This window comes from Gigantopelta aegis, unplaced genomic scaffold (genome assembly GCF_016097555.1).
Source record: "Gigantopelta aegis isolate Gae_Host unplaced genomic scaffold, Gae_host_genome ctg6338_pilon_pilon:::debris, whole genome shotgun sequence".
NCBI classification, from domain to species: Eukaryota; Metazoa; Mollusca; class Gastropoda; order Neomphalida; family Peltospiridae; genus Gigantopelta; species Gigantopelta aegis.
Genome location: NW_024534969.1, coordinates 1 through 16,298, shown reverse-complemented (window position 1 = coordinate 16,298; position 16,298 = coordinate 1). Strand labels below are relative to the sequence as shown.

Below are 16,298 nucleotides of genomic sequence, written 5' to 3'. Positions count from 1 at the left end.
TGGTAGTGGTAGTAGTAGTAATATAGTAGTAGTAGTAGTAGTAGTAGTAGTGGCGGTAGTAGTAGTAGTGGTAGTAGTAGTAATATAGTAGTAGTAGTAGTAGTAGTAGTAATATAGTAGTAGCAGTAGTAGTGGTAGTGGTAGTAGTAATATAGTAGTGGTAGTAGTAGTAGTGGTAGTAGTAGTAATATAGTAGTAATAGTAGTAGTAGTAGTGGTAGTGGTAGTAATATAGTAGTAGTAGTAGTAGTACTAATATAGTAGTAGTAGTAGCAGTAGTAGTGGTAGTGGTAGTAGTTTTAATATAGTAGTAGTAGTAATAGTAGTAGTGGTGGTGGTAACAAATGAGTCGAGCACCTAAAAGGATTTTTTTTTTTAAATAAAATGCTCAAAAAAATGTTTTAGGTCAATTTAGTGTTGTATATTTTTAAGTAATTTAAAAAGGCACTTCAAACGGGCGGCGGGGAAGGTGGGGGTGTCACTGTTCACCTGTGAGCCTACTGTGGATTCGCCAGTGCAGCTTACACATGCATGGCCTAGGTAAAATAATTACAGTACTTAACCAAAAGTAGGAGGGTCCCAGGGCCCCTTGGGATCCCGTCTAGATCCGCGCCTGACAACAACAACAGCAACGACACCACTAGAGCACATTGATTTATTAATCATCGGCTATTGGATGTCAAATATTTGGTAATTTAACCTTCAGTCTTATAGAGAAAACCCGTTATAGTTCTCTTTTATATGCACTATCTAACAGACAGGATACCACATATCACGGTCCTTGATATACCAGTCGTGGTGCACTGGCTGGAACGAGAATTAGCTCAAGGGGCCCACTAACGGGGATCGATCCTAGACCGACTGCGCATCAGGCGAGCGCTTTACCACTGGGCTACGTACGACAACAGCAATGACAACAACAACGGCGACAGCAGCAGCAACAACAACAATAAAAACTTACCGATAGATAATGAAAATCGCAATTAAAGTAGAACCCAAGTTGAATGTCAAATAACGAAAGACACTCGTGGCAGTATTATGTTCCTTGTGGTCACGTGATTATCGCAGTGGAACGGATTACGCCACCAACGTAAACAGTAACGAGTTATCATAATTTATCTGGCAGAAATTACTATTCCCGAGAAATCGGGATTTCACTCCGGCTACTGCAGACAGCACGTCGACTGTTATCCTGCACTGCGGCCGCCAAACAGGTTTAGAGTATCAAGCCGACCAGACGTACAAGTTTATCTATAAGGTAAGAATTTTATTGTGCAATTTATTGAAAATATATTACTTTTTGTTTTGTTTAATGTGGAGATAGCATTAACAACAGTTACCGCTACATCTACGGTTACAACAACTACTACAACAACGAAATATTATTGTTATCCCGCGGGAAAAATCATGTTTATGTTAATTCGGCAGATGTTTGGGAGTAGATTTAAAACACTCCAAGTGACTTCGTTAAATAAAACATTTATTCCTTGCTTCCATTTTGCTTCCATTTTTGTTTAACACACATGACAAGGGAAGCGGTGTGTGTGTGTGTGTGTGTGTGTGTGTGTGTCTGTGTGTGTGTGTGTGTGTGTCTGTGTGTGTGTGTGTGTGTGTGTATGTGCGTGTGTGTGTGTGTGTGTGTGTGTGTGTCTGTGTGTGTGTGTGTGTGTGTCTGTGTGTGTGTGTGTGTGTGTGTGTGTGTGTGTGTGTGTGTGTGTGTGTGTGTGTGTGTGTGTGTGTGTGTGTGTGTGTGTGAGAGACAGAGACAGAGACAGAGACAGACAGAGTTATACCTCAGTGGTGGTATTATAAATGAGATACTCGGTGAATGACGTACTAATGACGTAATACAGCCACTGATTATTTTTTTCTCCCAGATGAGTTCGTCGTCCTCGTCCTCGTCCTCGTCTAGCTCCAGTGGCGGCGGATCGTCCTCATCGTCCTCGTCGTCCTCGTCCTCATCGGGAGGATGCGTGCTGCAGTCCGTGCTCCAGGTACTTACAGAACACGTCCGTCCGTCCGTCCACGCATTCTTCATTACTTCAACCGTCCCGTCAGTCCACCACCCAACCTGTATCCACCTCTTCGTCTGTCCGTCTGTCAGTCCGTCTTCCGTTTGATCATACACACGACTCCAAACATTCTTTTCATCTGGCCTGCCGCCTTGCCATCCACCCGTTCGTCCCATATCCACCCATTCACCCATCCATTCTTTTATACATCCGTCTTCCATCCATTTATTCATTCATCAAAACATCCATCCATCCATCCATCCATCCATCCATCTCAAACATAATAGCCCATCCGGCCATACATGTCCGATTTTTTGACGATTCCAATAGTAGTATTTCCTGGCCCGTCCCGTCCCGCCCCGCCCTGCCCCGCCCCTCCTCGTCCGGCTCGCCCAGTCAAAACATCATTTCGTTGTCTTTAGTGTTATCGTCTTAAAGATAGTTCTTCCTCGTCTACAGTATGTGCCTTGGTAAGTTTTATTTTATGTCAGTTTAACATATTTAAATAGCTGGGTTTTTTCAATTTCCTCTTTCTCTTTTCTTCAGATCTCCAACGAAAGGTACGTGTGTTTTAAATTCAAACATACTCTTACTACTGTTTCTGCTTTTTAATAACATTTCTAATTGAACAGTTTACTATTTACATTACTGTACAGTTAATACGGAACATATGTTGTAGAACGAAAATAATTAAATGTTTTATGTCATTTTATTTTATTAAATATTTTATGCTCGAATACCTGGTTGGATGGACGAGTCCACAAGTAGTGTTAGTCGGGTTGTGGGTGCAACACACATAAATTAATAAACGGATTAATTAAAATGTACTTAATAACAACTTTTGATCTATTTTCAGGACTTATGAAATGGGCGTGGTTTCAGGGGGAAGGGTGGCGGCGCTAGATGAAAGACAGGTGCGTATCACTGTTCAAGTCTCCACTCCTGCCCCCCCCCCCCCACCCCCCACCCTAATCATAGCGGTGGAACACACAGCTATCCACATGTCTGTCTGTCTGTCTGTTTGTCTCTCTCTCTCTCTCTCTCTCTCTCTCTCTCTCTCTCTCTCTCTGTCTCTCTCTCTCTCTGTCTCTCTCTCTCTCTCTATATATATATATATATTGAAACATAAAACTTTGTTTTATTTAACGATATTACTAAAACACTGGATGTAAAACATTTGTTATTTTTACTTATAATCTTAAAAAATTAAATCGACTACAAAATTTCCATTATTAGCAAGCGATCTTTTATATGCACCGTCCAACAGACAGGAACTCACATACCACAGCTTTTGATATACTGGTCGTGGTGAAAAATAGCCCGATAGTTCCACCGACTGCGATTGATCCCAGATCGGCCGCACACCAGACGAGCACTTTATTAGTGTAGAAATGTGAAATTTTCAGATAATATTACTAGGATAATGTATGATTAAAAGCGTTAATAAATTTTGTTTTGCAAATAATTCATGTTATAGATATTTCATGTTGTAATTTTGTAGATATTTCATAAAGTTTTTGGGGCTTTTATTATTATTATTATTATTATTATTATTATTGTTATTATATTTTTTTTATTATTATTATTTTGTATGAGGATATTTCATGAGTCATTTCCTATTTCAGATATTTTATGGTTTATTTCATATTATATATATATATATATAATATATATATATATATATATATATATATATATATATAATGTTAGGCGTTATTTTGTGTTCTAGGCATCTCGTTGGTAAGCTTAGATATGTGCAGAGTTTCTGGATGTTTGGAAAATTCCTAGCCTTGTGTTCTAGAGTCTTTGTGTTATTGATTTTTTAATGTCAAATTTTAAAAGCTGACTATTTGTTTTAAAGATGATAGATCCACCCGGACGTCTGCCCACTACTAGACTAGAATAAACATCGTGACGTCATGAGCCTTCTCACCAAACGAAAACCAACCCAGAAGAATTGAAACATTGTTTGCAAATCACATTTTGTGTGTGTACGAAAAACCAAAAGCAAAAACAATTCCACCTCTTTCAAGAAGGTCACAAATATTCCGAGTTAGTTAAATTACTGATCTATACTTAATTTCTTTTTGTAGAGAATGGCGAAAAACTGTCACTTTATCAGTCTCTTTTAAGATGTTTGTGTTTATCTTGTTTTGTAATAAAGAAAAATATGTAAACTAAATCTTGTTTATACCCATGTTTGTGTTTGTTATAAGGGTTAAAAGAAGAAGTACATAACATGAAATTTGAACTTGTATTTCATTTCTTAAAAACTATTTAATTCAAGCACATTAATTCATTAATCATCGACTATTAGATGTCAAACGTGCTACATTTTTCTATTAGCAGCAAGGGTTCTTTTATACACACTTCCAACAAACAGGACAGCACATACCACAACCTTTAATATGCCAGTCGTGGGCACTGGTTGGGACGGGAACCCCATATCAGACTATTTTCGTTACAGATGATAATTCCGCTAGGATTTCTGTCCTAAACACCGTGACGTCATGGTCCCTATCACGAAACAAAAACCATCCCAGAAAACCAAAGCAGCTCAGATTAAATATTAGAATAAACGTTAAACGTCTTGACACTGAACAGCAATCTTCATATAATTACCTTTGTTTGACACCCAATAGCCGATGAATTCTTTTGGCTGGGGTGTCATGAAATATTCTTTCATTCTTTCATTCATTCATTCATTCATTCTGAATAGCAATGGCGGAGAGCGTAATCAAAAAAGTTATTGAGGTAGTGTGTTTTGTGTGTGTGTGTGAGAGAGAGAGAGAGAGAGAGAGAGAGAGAGAGAGAGAGAGAGAGAGAGAGAGTAGTATGTGTGTGCGCGCGTTTGTATGTGTGCGCGTGTGTGTATATATGTGTGTGTGTGGTGTGTGTGTGCACGTGTATGTGTGTGTGTGTACAAGTGTATGTGTCTGAGTGTACACGTGTATGTGTCTGAGTGTACACGTGTATGTGTGTGTGTACACGTGTATGTGTGTGTGTGTGTGTGTGTACACGTGTATGTGTGTGTCATTGTGACGAGTCTTAAGCGGGGCAGTATTCAAGCACATCACATTATTTACATGGATAAACTGAGATTTTCCTTTAAAATGTTTTTATGTTTCAATGACCCAGCCACTATTAGAAAGTGCTTATATAAGGCCCCTCGCTGCTTCATCAACAGGAATACAATTTGTTTGGTTTCTGTCATAATATAATTATTTCGACTTATGTTAAAGAAGAAACCTGCTACCAACACATTTAAAACGCAGCAAAGGCAGTCGCGGATCCTGGATTTGTGCAGGGGGGGGGGGGGGGGGGGGGTGGTGTCTGCATGCAACTACTTAAATGAAAGATGGGGGGGATACGCATCGGAAAGAGTCTTATATATAATAAACAGGACAGTATATACCACGACTTTTGATGTGCCAGTACTTACGCACTAGTTTGGACGATAAAACACCAAAATTAAAAAAGAGTCCACTGTGGGGGTTCGATCCTACGACTCTAACACCTCGGGCCATAACGTGCAAAGTGTGTAGGTGTTTCTGGACGCCGTCAGTTTGAACTGTTGAGTAATCCCTAATAAAAGCATTCCTTATTTTCCACTTGGATAGTTTTACGTTGTAATATATGCAAATTATTGCGAAATCTTTCCATGGATTTTCTACTTTCGGTTTCGTTATCACTCATGCAATCTTCTTCCGGAAAGGTATTTCCCAGAAATGCGGAATATGAAGACGGCGGGGGATCTGTGGAAATAGCCACGTGACAGTTGTCGTTCTTCTAGACAGGAAACCCACTATATTTTTCAATTAGTAGAAAGGGATCTTTTTATGCACCATCGCACAGACAAAATATCACATACCACGGCCTTTGATATACCAGTTGTGGTGCACTGGCTGGGACGAGAAATAATTAATATAGCAAAGTCCATGGTACGTATTTGCCTGTCTACTGGAAAGTGCAACAAACCAATCACCTTGTCGGAACAAGATATCGACAGCCTTAAAGTTATTTCAGTGCTTAATTTGTCCCATTTTAATGTATTGCTGTGAGAGTTTGAGCCCCTATTATCTCAAAGAAGTAGACCGTTGGGTTTCAAAAATATATGTGACAGAACAGAACAGAATTTAGAATTTATTTACACTCTGGCCGTTCAGCAACGGCATAGGAGGGCTACATAATATAAAGGAACATATATATATATACATGAAGAATTTGGGATTTACAATATAAATGTATATATGTACACACATTCACTTCACAATATACACATGACAAGATGGTGGTTGACAATATATGCAGTAAATAAGTTATTTTCCAGTATAAACAGTACAATCCTTAAATACTGTTAGTTTGGGTGCATTTTGAGCGTTTAAAGATATTAGTAATAACATTTATTAATTTTGATAAATTCTTTAGTACACTGATTCGTTTACTGTTCATGAGTTGTTTGAATTTGAAAGTATTTGGTCGTGTATAATAATATGGATGTAGAAACTGGACCCTGAAATCATGAAAATATTTACAGACGAAAATATAATGGTATTCGTCACCAATGTATATTTCATCACATAGGTTACATAGCCTGTCTTTCTTAGGTATGCTATTCCAGCGTCCAGTTTCAATAGGCAAATAGTGATTAGATAATCTGAATTTCAAAATAATTGTCCACATCTTTTCAGGGATAATAGTAAAATAGACTGAGGTGTTCTTTGTAATATCTGTATGTAGTGCCTTTCGGTGAGAGTTCTATTTCGTTACTCCATGTTTGTAAATATTGGTCATATTGTCTATTTTTTATTTGTTGAGAGAGGACCTTAACTGATACAAAAGATTGGGAAAGTCAGACATCGCTCATTCCTAAATTATTCAGGATATTTTTTTACTGTAGTGATCCAGTTATAATTGGTATTATTGCTAAGATGGTCTAATAACATTGCTCTATATAACAAGAAAGATAGTTTAGATTGTTATCCCGATACAATTCATGCCCAATAACAGACCATTCGTCTGTATATAGTTAGCTCGATAGGCATTCTCCTCCCCAGCTCTCCATATAACATAAATAGTGGTGTCGATTTTTTTACTGGTAAAATATGTCTGAAAAAATGTATTTGGACAGCGTTTAAGATATCAGTTTTCTCATGTCCCCAAATTTCGCACCCATGTAGTAAAACTGGAAGGATCATCGAGTCGAACATTTTAAGTTTACAATCGACTGACAGAAAATGTTCTTTGGCTTTTGCAAGTACAAAATACATTGCTTTGGTAGCTTGTTGTTTAAGTCTCGTCTTTGTAATTCGGAAGTTATTTTTATTAGTAAATGTAATTCCTAGATATTTATACTCTTTAATGATTTCTAAAGCAGTGTTTCCTATCTTGAAAATATGTCTGTAGTCTTTAGCTGTACCGTTAAAAATAATTACCTTCGTTTTAGTGATATTAATTTTAAGTTTCCATGTCTTGCAATATTCATAAAAAGTGTTTAACGTATGCTGTAGGTCAGATGCAGTTGTTGCTAAGAGGGCTGTATCATCAGCATATAGCAGACGGATAAGTTGAAGACCAACGTCAATTGGGTTTTCGGGATTATCTGGGATAAGGGAAAGCCCTTCACATCCATGATTGAATAAGTAGTCTTCTAAATCATTTAAATATAAAGAAAATAAAACAGGTGATAAATTTTCGCCTTGCCGGATACCGTTGTTGCATGGAAATAGCCCGGAGTGTTGGTTGTTTACATCTGGTGTATGATTCTAAAGAATTTGCCGTTTATATTATTATATAATAACTTTTGCCATAGATTAGTTCGTGAAACCATGTCGAAAGCTTTCTGAAAATCAACAAACGCGCAGTACAACTTCTTTTTTCTTTTTTTCAAGATATCTATCAAATTATGTAAGATGAATATGTGGTCTGTTGTGGAGTAGCCTTTACGAAAAGCAGCCTGGACTTCACTCATGATATTATTTTCTTCAATAAATATATTTAAACGGTTATTGAGTATAGATGTAAATAACTTAGAACAACAGCAAAGCAATGTGATCGGTCGGTAGTTTTCAGGCGATAGGCGGTTTCCTTTATTTTTAAAAATTGGTATGATGATACCATTGAGCCATTCCTCCGGCAAAACACCGTGCTCGATGAGTATGTTAAAAAGTTTAACGTAAACTGGCAAGAGAATTGTTGCGGTTGATTTAATGTACTCGTTAACGACTTTGTCAATACTAAGTTGTGTTATGCCTTTTAAAATTTCATCTTCGCTGAATTGTCCATTAATAATACTGTCATTGTTTACTTCATTTAGTGCTTCGTCCATATTAAATTCGGGTGTATTATCCTCATTCGGTTCGCCCTTGTTTAAATTACTGAAGAAATTGAAGAATTCATTTACTGGGGGAACGTTTATGTACGATTTGCGTGGTCCATTTAATATTTTATAGAATTCCTTGGAATCGTCTACCGGCCTCGGTGGCGTCGTGGCAGGCCATCGGTCTACAGGCTGGTAGGTTCTGGGTTCGGATCCCAGTCGAGGCATGGGATTTTTAATCGAGATACCGACTCCAAACCCTGAGTGAGTGCTCAGCAAGGCTCAATGGGTAGGTGTAAACCACTTGCACCGACCAGTGATCCATAACTGGTTCAACAAAGGCCATGGTTTGTGCTATCCTGCCTGTGGGAAGCTCAAATAAAAGATCCCTTGCTGCCTGTCGTAAAAAGAGTAGCCTATGTGGCGACAGCGGGTTTCCTCTAAAAACAGTGTCAGAATGACCATATGTTTGACGTCCAATAGCCGATGATAAGATAAAAAATCAATGTGCTCTAGCGGCGTCGTTAAATAAAACAAACTTTACTTTGGAATCGTCTAGTCGTAATGTTCTAATTTTCCTTTCAGTTTTAAATCTGTGTTGTGAGTATGCGTTAGAAATACATTTCTTATAGGACTTACTGGCATTAATTAACCTCTTTTTATTTTCTATTGTTTTGTGTTTTGAGTATAATGTTTTTGATTCATGATACTGCCTTCGCAAATATTGACATCTTACCCCAAACCAGGGTCGCTTATTAGCAGTGGACTTTTTATCACGGTTGTTAGCGCGAGCACGCACCTGACCAAATGTTGAGACTGCCGAGTCTAAAAATAGATTTTTCAGCGTGTCGGCTGCTTGGTTAGGGACCGTAACAAAAGTATATTGAAGCCAGAGAGACTAAGTCACTTAGTCTTGATTCTGACCCCCCCCCACCCCCCCCCTCAAAAAGACTAAATGGGCAGTTGACTTTGGCTTCATCCAAATTGACATTACAGAACAAGGTTTGGAAAAGACCAAAGGAAGACAGTAGTAATATAAAAGATACACAGTATTTATTCATGAATGCACATAGTGAAACAATGTTTTTAAACAGTGATATGAGGCCAACCAAGGCACTCTGAAAGGCTTTGTAACTATTAAACTATACATCCAATGACAATATGCCCATTGGTATCTTTCATCAGACGCCAATGACATAAGCTCCAAGTTGGCCTATTTCTCAAGTCATATTTTCCAGCAATTTAAGATAATTTATGCTTCTTTTCTCTTCTTTTTTGCTGTTGCAATTGCCGTTTTTCGGCTCTATTCCAGCGCTTGATGTGCAAGGTAGAGATTTTTTAAACAACTTTTATTGTTGTTAATATCTTGATGCAGAGTTGAGTTGTTCCTGTCAAGTCTTTTTTTGTTAATTAGAAGTTACAATATATCGTGAAATGTTTTAATGCGCTGTTTATTGGGAGAAAATATCACACCCACCTGTGACACGACGCCACACGCAAATTTCGATAAGTGAAAAAAGAGAAGTGACTCTTATTAAAGAAAATCATCCTAAACACGCTCAAGATGTATAACAACAATTGTTTGTTTGTTTTTTGTTTTGTTTGTTTCATTACTTTATTATTTATTAGTGTTACACATGATTGCCAAACCACTTGTCATACTAAGAGAGCCAACTCTTTACGATCGTTACAACGGCAAGACCTGTGTGGTACCAACATGGCCGTTATAACGAGAGTTGACTGTAATACATACCTAGCCACCTTGATATCCTGGTTTGCATGGGCAGTAGGTCGACAATAAATACCTTGGCCAGTGTTTTGAAGCCTTTTGGGTTGTGTTTGTATGATGATTTTCAAGTTCAAAGCAAATGAAGCCAAAAGTGATAAAAAGACTAAATGGAGATATTGAAATCGTAAACCCCCTCCCCCCCCCAGACTAAGTGACTTAGTCTCTCTGGCTTCAATATACTTTTGTTACGGTCCCTTAACACGTGCTTGTATATCAACAGATTCATCGTCCAGTACTAAGAGGATTGTTTGAACTAAGTTATTATCGATATTATTGATATATTCCTCTCGTTTACTTGGGATCCACTTACGAATGTTACTGGGCGCGACTTCATCACTTATATTCTTCCTAATATAAACATGCGTGTTTGAGTAAGTATAGCATTTATATGTAAGTGCTAATGCACAACGAATATCTGAGAAAAGTGGGTCAAAATCACAGATATCGAAATCAGTTACATTTTCAAAAACATGGTAGGTACCGATTGCGTAATCTATCAGGCTTGAGTCTTTGCTGGTTACTTTCCCTATGTTTTTATCATTTCCACATCTACCGTTTAGAATATATATATTATGTACTTTACACAGCTGTACAAGTTTTGCCCCATGTCCATTAACCCTTGCCTTGTCCTGGCTTGGCCTATCTCTAGGAATATCGATATTATCCAGCTTTGATATATCATTTAGGAAATTTTCCATATCAGTATTATCAATAAAGATATCATCATCAAGAGTAATATAATCAGGATAATACTCCATTCGAAAGTGTTCAAATAAAATTCTATAAATACCTACTTGGTGTTAACAAAAGAAGCAAGCGCGACTCGTGAGATATGATTGCAAATTTCATTCGATGAGATAAATCATATTTGACAAAAAACATGAAATATCCTCTATTTGTTATATATCTAGGTGGGGGTGACCTAGCAAATGCGTTTTGTAGCCAAAATAGTTGCCAGATCTATTTTCGTTGTACCCATGTTTTCATTAGTGTTTATGGTACAATCTAGGTAGATGATTCGTCACGAGTGTTTTTAATACATGGAAAGTATCAACATAGTCTATGTTAATCGGTACTTGTCGAGGCAAATAAAGATTAACTAGACGAGGTTGATATTTTCGATATAATAATTAAAAAATCCACTCGTGACGAATTCTATTTATCCCATAACACTTCTAAAATAACATTTTAATACGATATTTAGTAAATCAAAGTTATGAGGTCGCCTCACCGTCATCGCACTTAGCACAAATCCAGTTTGACGACACACTTCAACTAATTCTCATCAAAACGTTACGCTCAGGTACACAAGTCTTGTTGGTAAACAAAAGACCCACTGACAGCTAAACATTTATTAACCGAGTTAATAATGGTAAATATCAAATGGGTTTATGACATGGGTAAGTTACAGGATAAATAGAAGTATGTGTTTATTTATTCGATTTGGTCCATTCCGTATTGGAATGTTACTTATTTTTGCCCTCCTTTCTGAATAATCAATATGGGGCGGGATCTAACTCGGTCGGTTGAACGCTCGCCTGAGGTACTTGCGTTATATGAACGAATCACCTCAGTGGACCCATTCTCTGATATAGTTTTTACCCGTCACAACCAGTGCAACATGACTGATGTATCAAAGTCTATGATATGTGCTGTCCTGTCCGTGGAAAAGTGCATATAAAATATCCCTTGCTATTAATAGAAAAATGTAGCGGAGATTTCCTCTCTAAGACTACATGTCACAATATGAAATGTTTGACATCCAATAGCCAGTGATTAATAAACCAATGTGTTCTAGTGGTATCATTAAATAAAAACAAAATTTAACTTTAACTTCCTGCACTTTGATGCCTGGAGACCTGCTATGTCAGACTATATATACATATACATGTACATCAGATAGACCAGATGTTTGCCATCCAATAGTCGATGATTACTAAATCAATATTTGATATCAAATAGCCAATTATTAATAAATCAATGTGCTCTAGTCTGTCGTTAAACAAAACAAACTTTAACTTTGTCAACAATATATGTGGGGTTCATTTAATACTTTTTGTAAACCTCGATGAGTTTCTGATATAAGTACCAGGAGCCTATCTCACTAAACATCATAAGTTTACGTCTGCTACTAGCAGTTATACCGGTCGTGCGTTTGCCCGTGTTTGGCATCAATTTCACTCAGAAAATTTACATCATTACGTAAGCTGGAGTATTTTAAAGACAAAAGAAAATGAAATATGTGTTCTTCTAACTATATTTGTTGAACTATAATAGTTATAAGAATTGTAGATATTGTTCTTGAATGTCTATGCTGTCTAAAAATTAATCAGAGTGAAAGGAGAGAGATGACAGAGAGAGAGAGAGAAAGAGAACGAGAACGAGAACGAGAGAGAGAGAGAGAGAGAGAGAGAGAGAGAGAGAGAGAGAGAGAGAGAGAGAGAGAGAGAGAGAGAGAGAGAGAGAGAGAGAGAGAGAGAGAGAGAGCGAGAGCGAGCTGTGGGGAACTGGTTGGGAAAGAGTTTCCTCCTGCCCGTAATTGAAAAAGAGTACTATTTTATACTAATTACTTTTATTTTATTGTAAAAAAAAAGAAAAGGAAAATAAAAAGGGAATTTACATAAATAAGATTGGGGAAAAGAAGACGGTACACCACCAAAATAAGTGGGATTTACTGACAGAAGATAATAGACGTTTAACCTCGGATTGCTTTTTACAGCTTGCTCTTTTTTTTGGTACTGAAATGTAACAAAATTTAAACATATGTGTAGTTTTTATTTAAATAATCCTAAAATAAATTAAGCATTCAGAAATACATATTTAAGCTATTCGTTGTATTTAATGTTAACTTCCTGCTCGGGACTACACGTGTGACTTCCCAACTTTCACTTTAAAGTTTACTCATTTTTAATTTTAGATAGCACGATCATCAAACCTGTACGAAGGGCAATACAACAACAAAAAACGAATTTAATCGTGCTAATAATATTCAGGTAATATTATGAAATAGCTTGGCAAAATATGGATCCAGTAGAAACATAATATAAAGTAGTTATTTTTACTAACTCTGCCACCTCCACCCGTAATTAGGGACCACGGACACTTTCTAAATATGACAAGAACGATAACGATTTTTTGCTGTACTGATGGAATACATTTTAAACAACTATTTTCAACAACAACCAAAAAAAATAATTGCCCCAACCACCCCCCCTGAAAATGGATATTTTCCATTAAAGGGAAATAACTCCGTTTAGCAAAAATTTACAGAAGACCGAAACAATTGGCACAGTGAAACATTTTTAAATTTAAGCCTTATTTTTTGTTTTAATACCTTTATTAGCATTTACCCTATAAATATTTCCACTAAATTGTCATTAAAATAGTCCCAAATGTTTTTTCAATCCCCAAAAAGGACCATTCACTTGCCTCAAGAATTTGGTATCGTCAATGTCCCTAACTGCATTATGCTCCCAACTCCATTCGGTTTCTTTTCTCATGCATGGATCGCGCAATCGACATCCGATTTGTTGTCGTCTGCTTGTCATTCATTTGTGAGGTTTTTCTTCACAGTTCACAAACATTTTCATTAACAATAAAGTTCAGACAAGTATCTCAATACACAACTTTACAAACCCTTAAAACCATTAATTTTGCTAAGTCATTTTGTTTATACCTTAAAATTACCAATATCGTGTCCAGTTGACTCCTAGAAATCAAGTTGAAATGGAGGAAGATGAATTAACATTCGGTGCGTGTCACATGACCTCACATGTGCCAGATTAACAAGGCCAAATTTTTATGATTTTTAAGCCCCCTATTGTTAAAATTTATTTCAATCTGCAAAAGGTAAGCTACATGTTTGTACCTCTACTGTAGTAAATATTATTCATAATCCATTTGTAACAATTGTAAATGATTTTGAGTGTATAAATTGTGTTAATTACGAATCAATTCATTTGAATATTGATATTTTACTATTTATTCACTGGTATGAACATAATGCCTATCTGTATTGACATCAATATTTAGCGATGGGTGTTGGTAAAACACGGACCGGGCCCGATCGTTTGATAAACTAAATTTATCCTTTTAAATAAATATGAAACAAAGTTTTCGTCCACTGTACATATTTCAGGAACTTATATGTTTTCATATAGTGGCCTTAAAAATGGAAAATGACGAACCGCACATGCGTGGTTCGATACTTTATGCAAACTCATGCGCCTGAACGCGGTTAGAAACGTTGCACTCTTTCCTCTTTACTGCAGGGTGCTTCACTTTTGTTTACTAGAATAGATTTGTTTTACATTCACATTTTTAATTTTTTACATTAACTGATTGCAATCTATTTTGTTTCACATATCGTAACTGAAAAATGTAAAATTTTCCGAAAATATTGTATTCGTGTTTTTGTCATTAAGTGAACGCATTTTGGGACATCGATGGGACATGAATTTTTGCAGAAGTTTATTGTGTAATGCCAGTTACTGTAATTTTAATTTTGTTGGGTGCTCTTTTTCTACATTGCATCTGAGTACTATAGCTGCCCTTTTAAACTTTGCAACCTTCCCTAAAAATATCATGGATACACCCCTAATAATATACATTATATTATGTATATGGTCCACAGGGGACAATATTTCAAAATCTTAGGTAACCAGAAGTCAGTTCATGTGAGTTTTACTTAGGTAATTGATTGTTCGGTTACATGAATATAGTTCTCTCAACCAATGAGTTAGGCCTACCTAATCCTAAAACACGTGAACTACGGTTCTGTGCTACATTCGTGGTTCAAATGTATTTAAAAACATAAACTGATTTTCACTTTCATTACTGATATATGGTACTTTTAATTTTAGAATGTAATTGTTCACCACGTAACCGATTGGCGGGTCTTGTGATTTTAAAGTTTCGTATCTGACAAGCGAACAGAACAATGGTTCTCATAAAATATTGTGCCCCGGTTCAGTTCAAGAATACAGTGACTGATATTACCAACATTTAAATATGCAGATGTTTAAACATTGAAGATAAAAATGTCTCTTCACAATAGCTCATATTGAAATAATATTTATGCTGACCCAACATATTTTGTTAAAATAGGTCATTTTTGGATGGTTAACCTCACCAGATGAATAAGTTACTTGAAATTTAGTACTTAATTAAAACATAAACAAATGTCCACCATTTTGGACCCACAGAAAATGCACCAACCGGGAGATGTGTTACATGCCATCAAAGTTATTTAATAATTCTAAAGATCTAACCGGCCTCGGTGGCATCGTGGTAGGCCATCGGTCTACAGGCTGGTAGGTACTGGGTTCGGATCCCAGTCGAGGCATGGGATTTTTAATCCAGATACCGACTCCAAACCCTGAGTGAGTGCTCCGCAAGGCTCAATGGGTAGGTGTAAACCACTTGCACCGACCAGTGATCCATAACTGGTTCAACAAAGGCCATGGTTTGTGCTATCCTGCCTGTGGGAAGCACAAATAAAAGATCCCTTGCTGCTAATCGGAAGAGTAGCCCATATAGTGGCGACAGCGGGTTTCCTCTCAAAATCTGTGTGGTCCTTAACCATATGTCTGATGCCATATAACCGTAAATAAAATGTGTTGAGTGCGTCGTTAAATAAAACATTTCTTTCTTTCTTTCTTTCTAAAGATCTAAATTTTGTGTTGCAGTCAATCAGCAATGGATTAACAACAATTATATCAAAAAATAGACACTAGTCACGATGACAACACCACTGTTTTTCAATAACTAATGATGGTCTCCTTAATTTCCGACTTTGCCACTGAATAAAATATAAAATAGCAATTAAAATGAGTTCTGTGTTTTGTATAAAGTTATTTCAATGTATTTTGTACCAGTTACAACTACTGATATTCTTGTAGTACTACAGATAAATGTTGTAATTATCGTAAAACGAACGTGGTTTTCAACCAAAGAAAAACTGCAATGGACTGGTGGCAGTGTGTGGCACTACCAATGTTCCTATGCGGTCTCTGATATAATAATAATTATAATGTATAATTTTGCAAGTTAATCAAGCGCCAACGACAAAATAGTCACAATGGTTTATTTTGTATAGGGAAATAATGTATACTTATTTCTGGCTTACTCGAATGGATATTATTACAGAACATTGTGATGCATGCCTATTTCATCATTCG

At 36.7% G+C, this 16,298-nt stretch overlaps 1 protein-coding gene across 1 annotated transcript; it reads left to right on the top strand.

The window, feature by feature from the left end:
- Positions 1 to 1,102: 1,102 nt before the first annotated feature.
- On the top strand, positions 1,103 to 4,193 carry LOC121366595 (putative uncharacterized protein DDB_G0271974). Its single transcript, XM_041490972.1, has 5 exons — positions 1,103 to 1,257; positions 1,877 to 1,993; positions 2,558 to 2,571; positions 2,868 to 2,925; positions 3,873 to 4,193. Exons 2-5 carry the CDS (start codon positions 1,877 to 1,879, stop codon positions 3,915 to 3,917), a joined length of 234 nt encoding a protein of 77 aa, XP_041346906.1. The 5' UTR covers positions 1,103 to 1,257; the 3' UTR covers positions 3,918 to 4,193.
- The last annotated feature ends 12,105 nt before the right edge of the window (positions 4,194 to 16,298 follow it).